At 33.4% G+C, this 20,988-nt stretch overlaps 1 protein-coding gene across 1 annotated transcript; it reads left to right on the plus strand.

Annotated features, from left to right (window-relative positions):
* The first annotated feature begins 8,119 nt into the window (after positions 1-8,119).
* LOC113777787 (actin-related protein 7) lies at positions 8,120-19,038 on the plus strand. Its single transcript, XM_027322988.1, has 7 exons — positions 8,120-8,321; positions 9,168-9,383; positions 10,271-10,412; positions 14,449-14,693; positions 16,615-16,798; positions 17,980-18,047; positions 18,415-19,038. Exons 1-7 carry the CDS (start codon positions 8,244-8,246, stop codon positions 18,565-18,567), a joined length of 1,086 nt encoding a protein of 361 aa, XP_027178789.1. The 5' UTR covers positions 8,120-8,243; the 3' UTR covers positions 18,568-19,038.
* The last annotated feature ends 1,950 nt before the right edge of the window (positions 19,039-20,988 follow it).

Here is a 20,988-nt window from a genome sequence, read left to right on the forward strand (position 1 = left end):
TTTGATTTAAAATTCAAAATCGTATCTATTTTTCATTCTATTATATCTTCTATATATTGTGTTTTATATTCTGTATCTAAAGTTTCTACGGCTTTTGTTTTATTACCATTGTATTGTATCATTAATTCATCATACCTATTATATAATATTCTATTCATATCTAAATATGTGAATTCTTTTTTGCTATTCATCATAATGATTTATGTTTCTTCTAAATCGTTGTCATCTTGTTTGCTAGAACCACATCCTGCTTCATATCTATAGCTTCCAAACCTAATATTTAGATTGCTATTTGAATTTTTGTTCATCATATTTTCTTCAAGAACTAATATATTACCTTCTATAAATTTTTTTTTATTTTCCATTCTGATTTTGCATTTATTTCAGTAGAAAACTTTTTGGCAAGTATAGCTTTTATTCCTTTGCTACCTAGTATTTTAATCATCTGGTCTTCTTCTTGTCTGTAATTAGTTTTACTATTTTGACTAAACCTATTTAAAACTCCTACATATATTAATAAATTATTTTCTCCTTGTTTCATATTATAACCTCTACTTTTAATTCCTATCTTTATGTTTTTAAAGAAATTTTTGCTTTCTACTAAATAGTTTGGAGTAAAATACACCAATCCACCTTTATTATTTATATCTAACTCTATAGTTCCTAGCAAAGCTTGTTGTATATCCGTAAAACGATTGTCATAGAGAGTGACTAATATTTTAACTCCTAAATTTTCTCCACGTAATTCTTGAATTTATCGTACAATCATTCATATATGGAATTGCCTATATTTTTGAATGATTATTTGCCTATTAGTTTCTTCTTCTATTACATCTAACTTAACCATTTAAGACTCATGGGTATAAGAGACAAATCTTTCACTGTAATGTTGATATAATATAGATTTACTTAAAATATTTCCTTTTTGGCATATCTAAGATGGTTTTATTAATTCTATTTTATTATGTCTAAAATGTTCTATTTGGGTTTCATTTTGACTCTACTACTCATTACCCTAGTTATCCAGTTTATATTGACTTTACTTTGAGAAAAAATGAGTTTAGGATGTTCCATAATTATAGTACTGTTTACTAATTGGTCTTTTAAAATTTTGATTATTTTCCTTGTCTTTATTTCCTAAACTAATATTCTTAATTTGGCTTATTAAACTATTTATGTCTTCTTTAAACTTACTATTTTATCCTAACTTATTTTCTAATTGTTGTACCCTTGTTTCAAGATTATTTAATTTTTCACAAAATTTTAATAGTGTTAAAATTTGTATATTGGATTGTTTAGTTTGTACTTGCTCTCTCTTACTTATGCCTTAATATTTACTAAGACTTTCCGGATCTTTGTTATATTTTTTTAACTTTTTTTAATGCTTCTATATATTCTAAATTATTCATTCACCATATGTAATTTTTCATTCAATTTTATTTGCAAATTTTCTAATTTCTATACTTGTCTATGGACCTAACAAATTTGTTTATCTACTTGTTGCAGGGAATTTTTTATTTTAGATTCTAATGTTTTAGGTGTTTGAAGTTCTATTTCAATCAAGTATGTACTACAGGGTTTAAAACTTTCTTCTAAATTGTTTATTTTAATATTTATTTGATTACCTTGTTCTTTTATATAATCTAGTCTCTTCTTTAACCCTTTTATTAACTGTTTATTTTTCTTATTAAAGCCTATGATTACTCTAACAATGTTTAGCCTTTTATCAAATTCTTCTTTTTAATTGTTTAGAAAATTTATAATTAGATCTATCAGTGTTAGAATTACAATCTATTCAAAAATTATCAATTAACAATTTTCTTTTATTACACACACTTCATTCTAATCCTTAGCACCTTAGCAATTGAAAATCTAATTGTTGTCTAACTAATTTTCTTTTATTATATTTTTTTCATAGACTAACTAATTCTAATTGTTGTCTAACTAACCTTATTTTATCTTTTATTTTTTCTCTTTCTTCTTAACAAGTTCACTAGAGTATTTAAAGTTGCTAATTTGATCAAAATATTTATACTTTTAATTTCGTCTTTTAGCTGTTGCATTATTATCTAAATCTATATGTATTGAGGAAGGGGTTTTTATCAGAGACCCTCTCAATGGCTTCTAAACTTCTCATTCTTTTTTCTAGATTTTTGTATTTATTTTAATACATAAAAAGTAGTGGATTATAATCAACCCTATCACCAATCAAATTTAAAATTTAAAACATTCCCACTATCTACTTCATAAACCGTTTATACTTTGTTATTTATACTTTAAATCCTTTGTACTCCTTAATTAAAAACAAATGCTCATTCGTATGTTATTTTAATACAATGTTACATTTTTATAATTAAGAAATATTTATCCCCAAACTAATCCTATAACCACCCCTACAAATGAGCTTTGTAAATTACAATTACGTTTCAAAAAATCACAAATATGCAACTACATGTAAAGTTGAGAGGGTACAGTGCAACGATATGTAAAGTTAAGGGTTTACTATATTTAACCCTAAAAAAAATCTCAAGAACGGAACAAGTAGCGGGTTATAGATTTTTGTATTTATTTTAATACATAAAAAGTAGTGGGTTATAACCAACCCTATCCCAATCAAATTTAAAATTTAAAACATTCTCACTATCTACTTTATAAACCGTTTATACTTTGTTATTTATATTTAAATTTTTTTACTCTTTAATTAAAGACAAATGCTCATTCGTATGCTATTTTAATACAATGTTACATTTTTATAATTAAAAAATATTTATCCCCAAACTAACCCCATAACCACCCCTTCAAATGAGCTTTACAAATTACAATCACGTTTCAAAAAAATCACAAATGTGCAACTAAAGGTAAAGTGAAACTAAATGTAAAGTTGAGGGGGTAAAGTGCAGCTAAATGTAAAGTTAAGGGGTTTTTCCTATATTTAACCCTAGAAAAAATCTCAAGAACAGAACAAGTAGTGGGTTATAGATTTTTGTATTTATTTTAATACATAAAGAGTAGTGGGTTATAACCAACCCTATTACCAATCAAATTTAAAATTTAAAATATTCCCACTATTATTTCATAAACCGTTTATACTTTGTTATTTATACTTTAAATTCTTTTTACTCCTTAATTAAAGACAAATGCTCATTCGTATGCTATTTTAATACAATGTTACATTTTTATAATTAAGAAATATTTATCCCCAAACTAACCCTATAACCACCCCTACAATTGAGCTTTGCAAATTACAATCACGTTTCAAAAAAATCACAAATGTATAACTAAATGTAAAGTTGAGGGGGTAAAGTGAAGCTAAATGTAAAGTTAAGGGGCTTACTATATTTAACTCTAAAAAAAATTCCAAGAACGGAACAAGTAGTGAGTTATAGATTTTTGTCTAGATTTTTGTATTTATCAAATCGAATGCATAATATTTGTAAGTATTTCATTTTAACAACATTCAATTACATTTATTTTTGTTCATATATCATTCATTTTCTAAAATAAATTTCTATTATTTTTTTAGGATCTATCTTCCGAAAAAAGGCAGTTCTTGAATGATATGCACATTCTATCATATTTCAAACTATTGTTAGACAGATATTACATTTTAATTGTGTTGGTACAATTTTTAAACTTTTTTTATTCACCATTTTATTTTTACTTTTTCAATAATGCCAGCACCGTGAGTAGCACGGGTATTCACACTAGTTGTATATGTACTAGATAAGAGGCTCTGATACCAGGGAGTAGGCCTGTCAACGGTCCGGGTCTAGGCCTGGATCCGTGAAATTATTGCGGGTATGGGTAGGGATTTAATTCCGTTACCCGGATCCGGATTCGGATCCGTTTTGTCAAACAAAAAAATGGATCGGATACGAAATATAGTATTCCGACCCGTATTAGACCCGGATCCGGATATAAATGGATTAATAATTTAAAATATGTATATTTATCAATATAATTTGATTAGGGTGATGTATTTGAGTAAAGTCAATTTGATTTATTTTCTTATTTGGTTTTTTTTTTGTATTAGTTAGAAATTAGTGTAAAAATATATTTTTTTTCTCATTTTTATTATAAATTGTAAATTTTCATAATTTTTTTCGGGTAGACCCGAACTCGGATCCGAGACCCGTCGGATCCGGATCCGAATCCGGAACATAGAGTAGAAGACCCATCGGGTAAATGGGGTCGAATCCGGATCCGATTTGGTATGTCAGGTCTGGATCCTAAATAATGAATTCCGACCCGGACCCCGCCCGTTGACAGGCTTACCAGGGAGTAAGACATTTCTGGCAAAATTTTTTATTTTATAAGTACCGGTATTGTCTCTCATAGGTATTTGACACTTTGTTAGACTTTGGGCCTGTTGGGATTACGGTAGTTTATTGAAAAATACTTTTTTAATAGAACTTTTAATAAAAGTGCTTATTATGTGCTTATGCACTTTTAAATATATTGTTTGGAGACATAATTCAATAAGAATTTATTGTATTGGATTATGTGTAATTTGAAAAATTTTAAATGCATTTATCTCTTTATTTAGTTGATAATATAGGATAAAATGATTAAATTTAATATTTTATTTTTTAAATGACAAAAGTTACTCTAAAAGCACCAAATTTGAGTTTTTGCTAAAAGTGCTTTTAACACCAAAAGTTTCACTCCTAAATTTATGGAATGATGTTCCCCAAACGTCTCAAAAGTACTTTTAACATCTAAAGTATTTTTTTACCAAAAGCACTGCAACCCCAAACAGGGCCTTAATAGTTATGATCTAGGATTATTTAGGTAATTTACTAACCTGATTGTCTTTTATTCATAATTCAATAGAAAGGTCAACTCAGAGTCTCTCACGAAACTATTTATGGTCAACTAAGTTGACCTTTCGATCCCATTGGCTAAAGGCAAAAGATCATCTTCTCCACTAGATCATGGTAAAGAGAATTCCTTTAAAAAGAAAGAAAAATTCCCAGAAGAATAACCGTTCTGAAGATAGACCAATTTGGGAGAAAATTAGCATATGGAGTTAATTCTTTATTCACCCAAGACAAGTGTAAATAGAAGTCACAATATTTAGCAAAGATCTCAAATTTATTCAAGAAGCATATTGTCTAGTTCAACATCATACTATTCTTGACGAACATAGAAACAGGTCAAGCATACCCTTCAAAAATTATTTTTGGATTGCAAAAATTTCACTGTAGAAGAGCAAATGGACCATTGGAGAGCACGACAACTAGCTTATGATAGAATTGAAGAAAAATGAAACTCATTCTCAGTAGCCTCCGATTGTCCTAGAAGATGACTTTCAAAAAATCTACTGTGAATGAAAATTTTCTGATATAAATATTTTACAAAGAACCCAACTCGAAAATTTGGTGGAATTTCACATAAAGGAAATTTATCAGGAAATTCAAGATCCATACATGGATGAAGACTACGATGACAAGGAAGGATTAGCAAACATCATTGGTGACGAAAGGGATCATTAATGTAGAAAACATGCTTGAAGTTTTTTTTAAAAAAAAAATTCAACCAATAATGTATTTTGGCCATTCGAATAATAGACTAGTCATTCACCAATCATTAGTAGAATTAGGAGATATAAACATAATGCATGCATGGCCTATGAGTTCAAGAAGACCACAAAGTTTTCAATTGATCTTTGGCAAGAAGCAGCAATTAAATGGCTCGACCTCCACTTCAACAGGAAAAATATCAAAGCATCCATATTTCAATTTCAGAGACATTGCATTAGCCCTTACAAAATGATTTTTGACTCAACTGGCAATACAAAACCTTATCAACAACATGAAGAAACAATAATTCTGACTCAACTTGCAATACAGAACCTTATCAGGAACAGGAAGAAACAATAATTTAAGAAAGTAACAGGAACAATGTGTATCTATAGAAGGATCCCAAACTGAGGATAGAAAAGCAAGTCCTAGGAGAGAATAAGAGATTGAGAGGAAAAAAAGGCTGCAATTGTTGCCACCAACAAGGCTCGCACCACTAAAACATCATCAGCTCAGCATCATGCCAATGAGGAGAGGAGATGATGGAAACAATTTAGGATCCAACAATTAGAAGTTGAAGATCCTCTTACTCTTTTATACATGCCAATTTAAGGCACTTCTCAAATTGTAGAAACCCCCAATATTCTAGTAACAGTATTTACATCTTAGTTAGAATTTTTCATAAATTTTCAGTAGGAGTCTGCATCATCTGAGAATTGTAAGTCTATTCTTTTATCATATATTTTTATATTTGTAATTGTATGTTATCCATTTGATAAAATATGGAATGATGTAATAGCAAAATCAAGAATTCTTCTATTAATTAGTTTATTTTATTTCATATGCTGAAATTATAGATTAATTTTGGAAGGCTCCTGAGTCTATACTATGTCTGAAACTACCTGTCTAAGTATCAAATTTATTCATAGGTAAAAAAGGACCTTTTGAATCGGAACATGCACAAAGAAAATAAAAAATAATTTTAGTATGAGAAAAAGATAAATTTGTTATTAGTGACTGGGAAATCCTTACTTGAATCAAAATTATAGGCGAGGAACTTTTAAAGAAAAAAAATAGAAATAACAAATCTAATAGTAATATTCTTTGTTAAATTTGATAGAATTCTTTTTTCACTAACACTAGCGCTCTAAATATTCTATGAATTAATCTTATATACACTGTCAGTATATACACTATTACTATTAGATATATGACACATGTGCAAAATTTAAATTTAAAATTTAAAATTTACTCATGTGTCATCTATCTAACCATGATTGTGTATATATTGACCGTGTATATGAAATTTACGGGAAAATGGCCAAATTCATCCCTGAACTTTTTCCTAGTGTTGATTTAGTTCCTAATTTTTATTTCTGACCAATTTGATACGTAAACTTATATTGCGGCTCTAATTAAGGACCTCCGCAACAGCGCCACCACAGAACATCGATTTAGTTCTTGATAGACCGAACAAATAAGGGTATTTTGGTATTTTTGGATTATCTTCTTCCTCCACCACCAAACTCCATGGCCTGCCACCCACCTCTCCCTTGGGACATGAGAAGCGAAGTGCAGTAGTAGTAAAATTTTCTTTTGAAGGACAATTGCCCGAGGAAATGATACATTTTTATGACATTCAGGAAATCTAACAATGAGAAAAATAACGGAAAGTATACTATGGATAACAAATCCCAATGTTCAACGAACTGAGGAGAAAAGCCAAAGACTTCTAATATTGAACTTGGGTCTTTCAAAATGTTCTTATGCAGTCACCTTTTTAAATGTTTGAATTGCAAGATCAACTTTTGGAATAGAAATCTTATCCTATGAAGTGAGTTCGAATGGAAAGCTTTTGTCTCTTCCTTTAATCTAGGATTTTTGCAATATTTGGTTTTGAAAGTTTTTTTCTCTTCCTTTAATCTGGGAACTTTGGCTTTTTATCTTTTTGACTTTTCTTTGATGGAATGAGATCAAGAGATGCAGCATTAGTAAGGGGATAGGAAGAGAGTAATAGACAAAAAGGAAAGGGAATAGGAGGGGGTGGTGGCGGTGGCAAAGAGGAGAGTGGTGACGATGGTAGAGATAGGGGAGAGGTAAGGTAGGGGAAGAGGAAATAAATTAAAATAAAAATTTTAAAAATACCTCAAAAAAGTTTTAAATATTAAAATACCCCAAAAACTAATGATTTTTTTATTTACTTGGTTTTATTAACATCTATAATTGAAGTTCCCAAAATATCCCTATTTAGCTATTCAATTAGAGGTTCGACTTCTTTTACGTGGTGGCGTTGCCTCGAAAGTCCTTAATTAGAACCACAACATATATTCACATGTCAAATTGGCAAGAAATAAAAATTAGCGACAAAATCAGCACTAATAAAAAGTTTAGGGAAGAATTTGGCCATTTTCCCAAAATTTACTCATATTCTATACTCGAAACTTGCATCGCTCTCACTTTTCGGGTCCCATTTTCAGCCCAAGTGAAGTCGGGTTTCAATTAGAACCCGTGTGGGTTGACTTAAGATTTGGAATTACCCGAAAATGGGTAAAACCGTTTTCTATTTCAATTTTCAAATGAACAAACGAAAAGGGAGGGATTATTTCAGTTGAAAAAAAAAAACACTTTTTAGCCTTTTACCTATCTCAGTACCTCTACTTCCCAGTCTCCATTGTGCTCCCGCCGCCCGACGGCGCCGTTGAACTGTTCTTCGCCGGTAAAATGGAGGCAGTGGTAGTGGATGCCGGCTCTAAGCTCCTCAAAGCCGGCTTTGCAATTCCTGATCAGGCTCCTTCCATGGTATGCTGATCATTCTTTTCCCACTTCCATTGTCGCCTCTCTCCTTCCATTAATCCGACAAAAATATGATAGAAAGTAATTGGGGGAAAAAACCGTGCGTTTTTTTCTCGGTCTGCATAGTTCTTCAATCTTTAGCTGAAAAGTTCTCATTTTTGGATTAATTTTTATTGTTATGTCGAAATGAGGAGTGAGGATTCCAAAAATTAGGGTTATGTTCATTCCGAGTAACTTAAGTAATTCATGTTTAAGTTGAATTTTTTATGTAGCTTTTTCTAATGAAGAATCATGTTTGAAGTCTACCGTTCTTGCAAATTGATGCGGCAAGCTATAGGAAACTTGGGGGTTTTAATCCGGTTGTTATTGAACCTCAGTTGCATTCTTGGGTAAGCTTTGTTGGGAAAACATTATGTGCAGATTAGTAAAAATAAGTTGGAAACCGAAATCTCAGGCCTTTAAGACTTTATCTGCAAGTCAGTTCAATTTGAGCTGAAATTTTCTTGTTATGTCAACAATACTGATGTGAACATGTAAAATACAGCTACAAACAGAAGGGGGAAAAATCCTCCTACTTAATTCCAAGTGGAGCAAAATATTTCATGAATTTTGAGCTGGTTATTATCTAGATAACTTCTTCCGACTAAAACGGTATCATGTGTCCAAGGTTGAAACCATTCTCCCACTCTAAAAATGGAAAAAGCCCAGAAAGTCGTTTGAAATATGTTTTGTTTTGTTGTTTGATGATCACAGATGTTATAGGTGTTATCTTTTTGTGGCTTTCTAGTCCTTTGGTTTATTCTTTAGTGTTTGGAAGGATGGTGTTTAACGTGATTTAAATGAATGCTTTAGATAATTCCGACACAAATGAAACGGATGCCTATAGATGCTTCATTAGATGATCCTTCCTTGGTTGAAGATATAACGGTGGATCCAATTGTCCGAGGTTTCGTTAAAGATTGGGATGCCATGGAAGATTTATTGCACCATGTTCTTTATACTGGCCTTGGGTGGGAAATGGGCAATGAAGGCCAAATTTTATTCACAGATCCACTTTGCACTCCCAAGGTCTGATCCTTTCTCCCTCTCTCTCTCTCTCTCTATATATATATATATATATATATATATATATCTTTATATATAAAAACATATAGATTTTAGCACCTTGACATACATATCTTTAGTGTCATGTGAAAGGAAAAAATGTATCTTTATTTTGAAAAGCTACCAAGAACTTGCTGTATGTGTGTATTAGATTATAATTCATTCAAACTGGAAATATATGGCATATGTACATTCATACTCATTCTCATTCACATATGACTAGAGACTAGAAGAAAAAAATGATGGAAGTGATTTTTTCATGGTTTTGGCTTCATATTTGGGTACACCATTGTGTTTCTTAGTCAGTGGTTGATCTTGTGCTGCAGAGTAGTGCTGTATGATGATTCCCTCGTGAGATTGTTTCATTTCTATAGATTATGTCCAATGCTTTTAGTGATTCAGGATGGGTAGCCTATCATGAAGTATGTTGTAGTCATGATGTCTACTTTTCAATTTCGAACTATTAAAAGCTTTGACATCTATGTTTATGTGAGTAGATAAATGTTTTTAAAAAACAAGGTACTTTCATAAGGCCAGGTCTTTGGTAATTTTACGTGCCATTGCACTGTGGCTATGTTGGGAACTTTTTATGTTTGAACTATTAAATAATCGTTGTCCATGTCTATGTGATGAGTTAAATGTTCTGAAAGCTAAGAGAGGTGATTTCATAAGGCCCACTGATATGTAAGTTATGTTGCATTATGCTGAGGCTGGGTTAAGAAGTTGCTAAAATTTTCTTAGATACCAAGAACTACTTTGTAGATACTTATGTTTCATGAAGTGTACAAAATCATGTATCATTCATTCCTTATTCAACGTTTAACATGCCTATAACGGTTTGATGGTTTCAGGCTGTTAGGGAACAGTTGGTGCAATTGATGTTTGAAACATTTAACATCTCTGGCTTTTATGCTTCTGAGCAAGCAGTGTTGTCGCTTTATGCAGTAGGGCGCATCTCAGGCTGCACGGTTGATATTGGTCATGGGAAGATTGGTATGTTAATTAACTGCCCTTTAGTACGTAAATCTTGCTGCTTTTGATTTTCTCATAAACTCAAACTACTCAGTTTAAAAAAAGATAATGCAAAAGTACCTTTAGAGGAAACACTCCCTAAACTCAGAACTGGGATTTTTGCTATTGACATCAACTGAATCTTATTTCATCAAATGGTTGTGATGCTGAATTACCAATCTAAAGATTCACCTGGTTATTACGTACTACTAGGAACATTTCTTGACATATAGAATAGTCCTTGAGCACCTGTTGCATGCGGATTTAGTTTTCCTCTCAAGGTGGAATGCCAATTCTAAGCTGGCTCAAAGTCTTAACCCCCTTCATACCTTGAGATCATCTCTTTACCTACCCCTACACAATTGTGTTCTGATGAATCAAATTTCTTGGTATATTTCTTATTCTTTTTTTCATGAACTTTTGAATACAATTTTTGTTCCTTATCTAATGCGCGACTTTGTTTTTAATATATTTATTAGTACATCTGATGCAATACAGAGTGATATGAGGCTTCTGGAGTTTGTCATGATGCCCTTGTAGTGATTGCATCTTTTAGGATCATTTAGTTTTCACATGATTACAGCTTTACCATTTCAGTGCTGCTTATATTAGCATGTATTGCCTCGATTTGTGTCTGAAGTTTGTGTTTCACAACTAGTGTATTGTTAGTGTCTCTAGTCCACGCTATTCGTGGGTTAGCTGGAGTTTTGCAATGTACAAGTCCATTGGTGGAAAATCATGGTGATTTTATTTGGTTTTAATAGTCATCATGTGATGTCTTTTGGTCCTCAAGCCTTCTCGCTTCATATATGGATTTCAATAGCTCTGTTCTGTACAGGATTTTTTTATTGTAGTGTTTAAGAATGTTTTGTTGGTTTGACTGATCTTTTGAAGGGTTGAAGCAATGATATAGAAATTGTGTAGTTACCTAACAAGTTTCAAATCATTCCCTTTTTTGTGAATTTTATAGTGGAGAGGGTTCTCACTTTAGTGATTCATTTTTTGTTAGGGGATTTTGAACGAATTTTCATCTGTGGTGGTGTATAAAGTTGATGTACCTGACAGAGTACAGTGTTGTTTGAAAAGCATGTATTAAGATCTATGTAAAGAAAACTACATGACAATAATTTTTAAAAGATTCTATGTGTGTGGCATAAAGGCCTAGGTTGAAACTTGACCATGGCCTGCCTTAAAATACCTTCTGCAATGTATGCTATAGTTACAAGAGACATAGAGTATCAATAGAAAACCTTGAATATGGGCCTGATTTAGCCCAGGGTTTCATCTAATAAACTGACAACTCTGAAAATAAGCAGCCAAGTATCAATAGAGAACCTTGAAGATGGGCCTGATTTAGCAGAGATTTTCATCTAATGTAAACTGAAAAAGGCCAAAAATAAGCAGCCAAGTCTTACTTTAAGATGAGAAAATGTAACTGGACTTCATATTCTCTTGCCAAGTAAATTTATTAGAAAACCAAGTAACATTAAAATTCTACGCTACACTGGGAAGAAATTTGTGAAATCTTGAAGCAAAAACATTATTATTACTGTAAGCTGTATCCATAATACTAAGCCATAAGAGATTTTTTTTTCTCCCTGCTGCAGCTTCATCACATCCAAATCTATGTACCTTTCTCATTCAGAGTATGATCATGAGCAATTATATGTGCTCCTAGCTCTTGGAAACTTCTCTATAAGTATTAAATTTGCATGACAAATCCAGTTCTGAGACCAACATTTGTAACCACCTTTTTTTTAAATTTTTAATTTTTTTTTTCTAATTTAATGTGTAAAACCTTCTACACTATATCGTCTCACCACCCATTTGTCTTAAAAATTGTAGGACAATTTTAGTAGTGCCTTTTTTATTCATTTTGCTTTCCATTAAGTGTGGATATACTTTAATTACGATTTCAATGTTGGGAACTATTGTTGTAACTTTGCTGTTAAAATATATATTGTCCTGAAAGGATATGGCTTAGCAGTACAAGTCAATAGGATCAAACCCAGAATGCCCGAGGTTCAACTTTTGCTGCTTGGAGTCATGTGGTGGCTGTTGTGGGCTTGGTTAATTCATCCCAGTTGCGTAGAAAAGGGTGGTTGGACAGATAAAATTAGAAGGGCATATTGTTCTGCCAAATTATTAACAAATGGTGAAAGTTGAAATTAGTCATTTCCTGATATTTGACATCTGAACAGAGGGTGTTTTGGTTACTTCCACCTACAAATAAAAGAGGTAAAGGCTATTTACAGCTTTTAAGAGTAATCTAGTAAGGCAACATACAATGACGCAAAAGGAAATGTAAAACCTGTTCTAGAGCACCTCTGGATTGCTGCCCCCTTTCCTGTATCTCCTCTATCTGCGATAGTTTCTTAGTCCCTGATTCAACACTTAAACTCAGTGGATTCAAATCTTAATTTGTTCAGACGCATTTGATAATAAAAAATTGAACATCTGGATTAATTAAGTGGCACTGAATTTTCTAGGCAAAACTTGCTCCCAAAAATAAGTGATAAGCTATTCATTTATTACTGAATGTGATATGCATTCAAATGTATTTGATTTAATACTAAACATTTTTAAAACTTAATGGATTCAGGCTTCAGATTTCAGATTTCAGTTTTCAGACTTCAGTTTTGTCAAACGCACCCTTAGTCCAAATTATGTCTCTGTTTGCATAATTACTGCTGAAGTGTATGTCTAGATTGGAAATAAGAGTTTGAAGGAAAAGACATTTATATAGATATATGGTTTCTCCAACAGTTTAAGAGTGTTGGTGGGTTTTGCATGAAAGGATATTGGCTTGACAAGTTCCATGAGTGAGGTGGAGGGAGGACTTCTAGATGGCAGGGGAAAGTTATGGGTTCTTCCGGCATGACACCAATCAACAAAAACATAAAAAAAATAAAATCTAAAACTAGTTCAACAGTACCTCCTGATTGTCATGTATCAATACAGTCTTGTTTCTCTGTCTCCTCAATCCACTGCACTTCTGTCGTTTAAATTTTCTAGTGTTCTCGATTATAACCACTACCAAGGTGCATTTATTGATTGAAAATAAAAGTTTGGACAAAATGGTACTGGAGATTATATGGGTCTTTTGATCTGTTGCTATGGGCTCTGTTGATTTTATGTTTTCTCAAATGATTGTAAGGGTGTTGGTGGATTTAGAGCAAGGGATATTAGGCTTGACAAGTACTGAAATGAGGTGGATAGGAGGGTGTGAAGATGGCTAGAGAGAGCTGGGGGTGATTTGGGATTTGGGTGTTCAGTTATCATGGTCTATCAATTTAGGCCCATTTCTCTGTCTCCTCGAGCCACTATAATTTTGTGGCTTAAATGTTCAAGTGGCTGCATCGTAACCACTACCAAAGTGCATTTCTAGATTGGAAATAAGATTGCAGACAAAAGGATACTGGAAATTCTGTATAGTTTTTGGTCTTCTACAGTCAATATTTGCTTGCTTTTTGTTGTCATGGGCTCCGTTCATTTTATGGTTTCTTAGACAGTTCTAATGGTGTTGTTGAATTCATAGAAAGGGTTATTGGACTTGGTCAGTTCTGAAAGGAGAAAAAAGGGGGGGGGGGTTGGGTTTGGTTGTGAAGATGGCATGAGAGAATTTTGGGTGGCTTTGGGATGTAGGAAATTTTTTATTGATGGAGGCTCTTGCTTTCAGCTTCAGTGTAGCTGTAGAATGTTTCTTCAACTATATGGACTTTTTACTCATCTTTCAAATGACAAATCGATTTGCTTCATTAGATTATGATGATTTCCTTCTCAACTATACTTGATCAGAACAATGTCGTACCATTATATTTTCTATTCAAATTAATTGTATAGCCTTATTGAGACACTCAAAATAATTGATTACTCTTTTTTTTTTGTATTGTATCTTGTAACATTTTATAGAAGTAACTTTCATTTTTGGACAATTTTATTTTCCTTGTTTTCCATGGTAAACTTATCTGCTGCAGTGTAGTTATGTCATCTGTTAAGTAATACATTAAATTTGCAGATATCGCACCAGTTATTGAAGGTGCCGTTCAGCACCTAGCTTCAAGAAGATTTGAATTAGGGGGCTTGGATTTAACAAAGCTGCTAGTACAGGAACTTGCCAAATCTAATCCACAGGTGAAGCTCAGTTTGTCTGATGCTGAGAAAATAAAGGAGCAATATGCGTGTTGTGCTGAGGATGATGTTAATTATGAGAAGATCCAGGTGTCATGCCCTGTGGAGCAGCATACTTTGCCTGATGGACAGGTTTAGACTATTACAGTTTAATTGGTAATGCAGCAAAATTGAAAGTTCAGACTATAACAGTTTAAATGGTAAAGCAGCAAAATTGAAAGTTCTAGCACAATTGTTCCGATGGTTTTATGTGCAGCAGAATTCACCCATCTAGTAGTGGTTATTAACCATCTGCACTTTATTAACCAATATCAAACAAGCTGATAAGTTCTTATTCTGATGTAAAATTTAAGAATCAATCTTCCAAGTTGGAAATTCAGCATTCATAATAGCTATAAATTATTCATTAATAACTGATATTTGGACAAAACTTTGCCTCCACTTGTGCCTAAGAATGCAACTTTATTCGTGTGACCTATTTGCCATTCCTGAGGCCATAAAGCGAGGTGAGTGCTTATGCGAGTGAAAGCTGAGGATGGTTGAGATATGAAGAAGCTAGTTTTAAGCATTTGTTTTAATTTTAGAACCTGAACTGAATCTCTGAGGCCAGGACTGTCCTAGAGTTAATCTGGAGAGTTGGTAGAGAATCATAAGTGCTAGTAGAAAATAAGTGCTAGATGTCTTTGCCAGTACTGGAATAAGTGTACTATGGGGTTCTTACCTCATGTTATGCTGAGGCCTACCATGTGCTCATGGGACCCCCCTGGAGTTAGGTTATACATGGACAGAATGGATATGCTCCTTCAGTTTTTACTTAAAGAAATTAAAGGGAAATGAGAATATAGCTCCCTTTTGTGGCGCATGTGCTGATTGGGTGACTGTCTTCCATCGCCAGCTGTGAATTTTGTTTCATTGGCATCAAGTTGCCAATATTCACCAAAATCAAGCCTGTTTAACCTGGGTTTTGGTGGTTGATCAGTTAATCTGAATGCAGTAAAACTACTGGTTGATCAGTCAATCTCAATACTGATATGTTTTAGAATAGTTTACTCAAATAGGAGAATATGATTTTGTGGATATGTGGGAGGATTGAATGCTGTGTGTTTTTGATGCCACGGATAGGATGTAAATTTTGTTGCTCATGGGTCCTTAGCTGCTCGTGTGCACCTTCTTATCTAACTTGAGTGGTTTCTGATGCTTGCATAGGCTTCTTGGTTGACTTTTTCTTCCTGGAATTTGAGTTCCTCGTGTGGATAACGAGCAATAATGAGCAAAATTTCATAAAAGTACAGTTCAATTTGAAAGACTTAAAAACCAAAACCTAGTATTGATATCAAAATTCAATATGTAACATATGAAATTAATTGAAAATGAAAATATGAAAGAAACTATTCACTTCTTTTGGTCTACTCGAATCAAAATTTGAACTAACCACTTGGCAGGAGTTACCGGGTTGGGGTGGTTGTGGTGAGAGGTACACAAGGGTGGATGTTAGAGTTCTTTTGTGGGGAGCATGTTTCAACTGATGTGTGGGGGTGCAGAGTGTGGCTGACTAGGGTGATTTGAGGTTAATTACAAGAAACCAAAGTTTGGGGGCTTATTTATGCATCAGGCTGCAATCATCAAAAGAGAATAGGGATCTTGTCTGGAATAAGTCGTAAATAGTTGTTTCCACAACAGAAGTTGGGGAAGATAGATGGAGTCAGTCTCCACCATTTAATTGCACTTGATCTGTGTGTTGCCACTTAGTCCATTTCCACACCACTATTTGGCCAAATATGTGCAAGCCTGCTGTGCAAAGGCTCTTGGGTGACTCTTTGCACTAAAATCTTGCTGATATTATATGCATATCTATGATTAAAAACTCATTTTATTTTTATATATATACTTATTAGGCATGTCCTCATGAACTTTTTCAAATGGATACTTAAGCTGTTTCTGATAGCAGAGGTTGTAATTCAGTCACTTTTAGGGGTATAACCTGACAACTTCTTTGTAAACATTATAACATTTGGGTTATTCTTATTATTGCTCGCTTGTCCCTTTGTTTCAGGTGATTATGATCGGAAAAGAAAGATACACCATTGGAGAGGCTTTATTTCAGCCATCAGTTATGGGTTTAGAGGCTCATGGTATGGTAGAGCAGCTTGTTCGTAGTATATCAACTGTTTCCTCTGAAAACCACCGACAACTTCTAGAAAATACTGTGCTTTGTGGTGGCACTGCTTCTATGACTGGTGAGTTCTCTCATCAGTTCATAATTGAATCAGAACAGGCAACATTATGAAGATTTCCCTTAATTTGATATGTTCGTCATTTCTGGATCATATTCTTGTGATCTGTGTGCTCTTGTGGTTATGTTGAAGTAGGTATCAAATTGTTTCCTGCACTTCTTTAAACTTTTTAGTGTCCTTTTGGCCGTATAAAGCTGTCTGTTCAGCTTATTTGCTTTCTTTCCTGATATTGCCTTATATTGTTTCTTTCAAATGCAACCTTGGAAATTTAATAATACTGTGGACTGCCAATACATTAATTTTGCAGGAAGAATGATGCTACATTTCTATATTGCTTTGTGGCCTCATCTTGTGCTCTTCTATGTCTTCTAATTCTTTCTTTACATTTTGCATTTTGTTGGTACCTTTTTGTGTGGTGTTGGGTAGACCATATTTTTTCAGGATTGAAGAAATAAAACTTACATTATTGCAGATCAAATGGATCACAGGGCAAATGGTCTTTTTTGGTCAGTACCGAGATAAATTGGACATTTTGAAAGAGCAGCTTAAAGATGGGTTAAGCGAAAAGGGATGAAGATATTGTACTACACCAGCCCATTGGTTATTATGAAATGTGGAATTTTAAGTTTTTGGAACTCCACCTCAGCCTTAAAACTATATGCCGTTTCACCACTATTCCCCACTTTCCAGTATGTATCCTAAATAAGTAATACAAGATAATTTGCTTTTCCTTTTCTATCAAAATAACACATTTAGAGATTGGTTTTGGGTCATTTGATAAGCAGTCGTGAGAAACTAATTTCAAGATGACTACATCATCTAATTAATGTTAAGATGCTGAGTACTTTACACCACCATAACAGGTAAATATAGGGTAGAGATGAGCACCACTTAGATTTTACTGTTTCTTGCTTAGTTTTATGCCATGGGAGATCTATGGTTTGACTGTCAAACAAGTGACGAGAATAGTAGCCATGTAAGTTTTGAGGTATAACATGGAAGTCTTTTGCTTGAGTATTTGCAGCTTGTCTCGTATGTAGTGGATAAGCTTGGTTCTTGATTATTGCCATTCACGTTTAGAAATCTGAATGGACACTTAAAAAAAGTGCCTTACTTGTTACCTAACATTGTCAGTGGAAATCACTAAGAGATTTGACTCCAAATTTTGGTGCTTGATTTTACAGGCTTTGAGGATAGGTTTCAGAAAGAAGCAAGTCTCTGCTCATCAGCTATTCGCCCTTCTCTAGTGAAGGTGACGTTGTTTCACAGTTATTTCAGCTCTTTTTGCCTTTGCTGCATTTGAAATTTCTTCTATTGGAATTCTGCAATAATATATTCTTTTCCTGCCCTACAGTTCTTTGGTTCTCTGTTCTGTTTGCTAAACTTTTCTCTTATCACTCCATTTCCTAAAATTTTTCCACAAAATGAACTTGAGAAATTTCAGTTTTCTTTTTGAAAAATAATCTGTTCCTTATGTTTGCTAAAGAAGGTATTGGTTTGACCATTGGGACCAGAAACTTGCGAAGTTGTGGTTGAGTTAGAAAGTTTTGAACTTTTTTGAGAGTTGTGGTTCTGGCAATTAAAACCAGAAATTTCTTCTGATTCTTCAATCATTACAGCCACCAGAATATATGCCAGAGAACTTGATCACATATTCAGCATGGGTAGGGGGAGCCATACTCGCCAAAGTTGTTTTCCCACAGAATCAACATATAACCAAGGCAGATTATGACGAGAATGGGCCTGCAGTTGTTCATCGCAAATGCTTTTGAGGAATGAGTTTCTAAATTTTCAGTTGGTTGTAAATTCCACTTCCATTCCACCTGATGTTTATTTTTGCAAAGTGGTTTCTTGGACAGTAACCACAGTTCACCGGGTACGTGTTGTATTCTACCTGCTGTTTACTGTACATGCGGTAATGGTGAAGCTTAGAAGATTCTGACTTCTAACTACCTGCTCTTTATGTTAACCCTGACAACTCCCAATGGTAAGATTTAAGATTTGTGGCTTTGTCCCACTGGCGGATCAATTATCTGTTAGCTTAGATGTTAAACAGAGATGATAGCTTAGACAGAGATGATAGGAGGAGACTAAGGGGTTGGGTGTTGGGTCTTTGCTGCTAGATTGGGATGAGTATGCTGGTCCTATGCTTCTGCCCACTTTTTTAAGTTTGATGATGAGTATTATGGTCAAAAAGTATTTTGGAGTTGAATACCATCTAATTTTTCTTTTCTGACCCACAATCTTTATTCTGTCAACTTATCGAAGGGCTGTTCAAATGATTTCCCTTTTTCTGCCAAGAATAATAAAGCCTCCTTCCATTCGTACAAGGCGTAAAAGGAAATTGGCAAACCTTTATATCAGCAGACTTCTCTTCGTATGTTATTGCTAATGTTTTATTTTTAAAAAAAAAGTCAAAACTAGTAAAGTTTTACCTTGCATTTGTGCTCTCAAAATTTTGAAGATTTTCTTTCTTTCTCTCTAGTTTTGCACGACCATCCCCCTATTCCCGCTCCACAACCCCTCTTCAACCCCCCCCCCCCCCCCCAAAAAAAGAAAAAAGAAAAGAAGTTCCCATTATCCATTCCGAAGAATTAAAATAGTACTAAAAACAAAGAACTTTATTGACTTCCACGATGATTAAACTAGGATTAGAATATCATTACATAATAATTCAACTTTTTTATATAATAAACTTGGGCCACATATTATAAGTTTATACATATATGTGTTGTGTACGCACCCATGTATATATGCATGTGTCCATGTATATATGCATGTGTGTGTGTTTATAAATGGTACACAAAATTATAGATAAATATTTCAATGGTTGTTTTAATCTTTCTAGAATTATAAAGAATTTCAGGTTCAATTATTTCCTATTGCTACGTTCAGGGTTAGATTCTTGGGCTTGGGGTGGTAGGGGTGTGGAAAGGGGTGGGATGTTAAAAAAAGAAAAAAAAAAAGGAATTTCCGGTTCAAATATCGAAGGAGGTTTTAATCTAGTGTTGAGATCCCAAAAATTAGAGATCTTGAGTTCAAACACTTCTACCCTTTCTCCGCTTCTTAAGTTCCATCCTTTATCGGCTGGAAAAAAATTTAAAAAATTCTAATGTTCAAACAATGATACGATTCCTATTTTTGTGCACTGGACAACTGTAGTTTTTGGGAAAGCACATTCAAATAAAATCATTCAATCTTCTTTTACATGGCAAAAGTTTAAAGATTCTTCTTTTGCTTTTGCTTTTAGATGATAGTTAAATTTTCATTTTGGATGTCTTCATATTTGAGGTAAGCAATACATGTATAAATTTAGGGATGCAATGTAGACGAAGAAAGGAAACAAAAGAAATTTCAAGGGGAACAAATGCATGACAAAGCTCAAGACTTTAGCTTTTGCTATTAGATGACTACAGTAGGTATAATAGACCACCGAGGTACTAAATGAGACTTTCTTCCACTTTCTTTCTGAACTACGCCATAGCAGGGGATTCTATGCATCAGCAAGTTTTTCAAGCCAACTTTAGGGATTTGCCAGAGTTTGGGGGGCGTTTGCGCAACTTCAACTCAACATGGCTCCGTCCAGCTTAGATGCTTAAAACAATAGTTTGACCTATGTCTTAATCTTTTAGACTCCACGACCTCATCATATCTTTTATAGTACTTGGTCCTTATCATGAGGGCAAGAAATTTTATTCTATTTAACATGTAAAGAGATTTGTTCTACATTTCTACTCCCAATCTAAGTCAACATACTTTACCTAACACGTAAAGATTTATGGGTCCTTTTGCTTGCTCAAAGCAAGTAATATTGCCCTTGAAGCTCCTCATTGTGTAAGAATATTCACAAAGGAATTGAGCTATACAATAGAATGCGTCATCTGAATGTGCCTATGCAAAAGAGTAAACAATTTAAGTAAATTAAGTACAACTAATTTTCTTGAACCTTAAGGGTAAGCATAGTTTATCGCTTTGAATTTAAAAAACATACATACCAGAAAACTTATATGCCAGAAATGCAGCCAGTTATGTGAGAACTTAATTATTGCTGCAGCTACAAGATATGGTTAGTTTTTTTTTTCCCCAAACCAAATTTCTCTTCTATTCTATTAATATGAGGTACTACTCAATTCTCTAATCCTGATTCTTTCTAGTGAAAATAGCAAATAAGGTTACTCAACTATTTAGGGTTT

Source organism: Coffea eugenioides, chromosome 7, assembly GCF_003713205.1.
Source record: "Coffea eugenioides isolate CCC68of chromosome 7, Ceug_1.0, whole genome shotgun sequence".
NCBI lineage: Eukaryota > Viridiplantae > Streptophyta > Magnoliopsida > Gentianales > Rubiaceae > Coffea > Coffea eugenioides.

Excerpts from the sequence above, each read along its gene's own strand:
- LOC113777787 (XM_027322988.1), top strand. The coding sequence starts at position 8,244 with ATGGAGGCAGTGGTAGTGGATGCCGGCTCTAAGCTCCTCAAAGCCGGC. Across the intron at positions 9,384-10,270 it reads ATCCACTTTGCACTCCCAAG|GCTGTTAGGGAACAGTTGGT; the intron begins GTCTGATCCTTT and ends TGATGGTTTCAG. Across the intron at positions 14,694-16,614 it reads ATACTTTGCCTGATGGACAG|GTGATTATGATCGGAAAAGA; the intron begins GTTTAGACTATT and ends CCTTTGTTTCAG.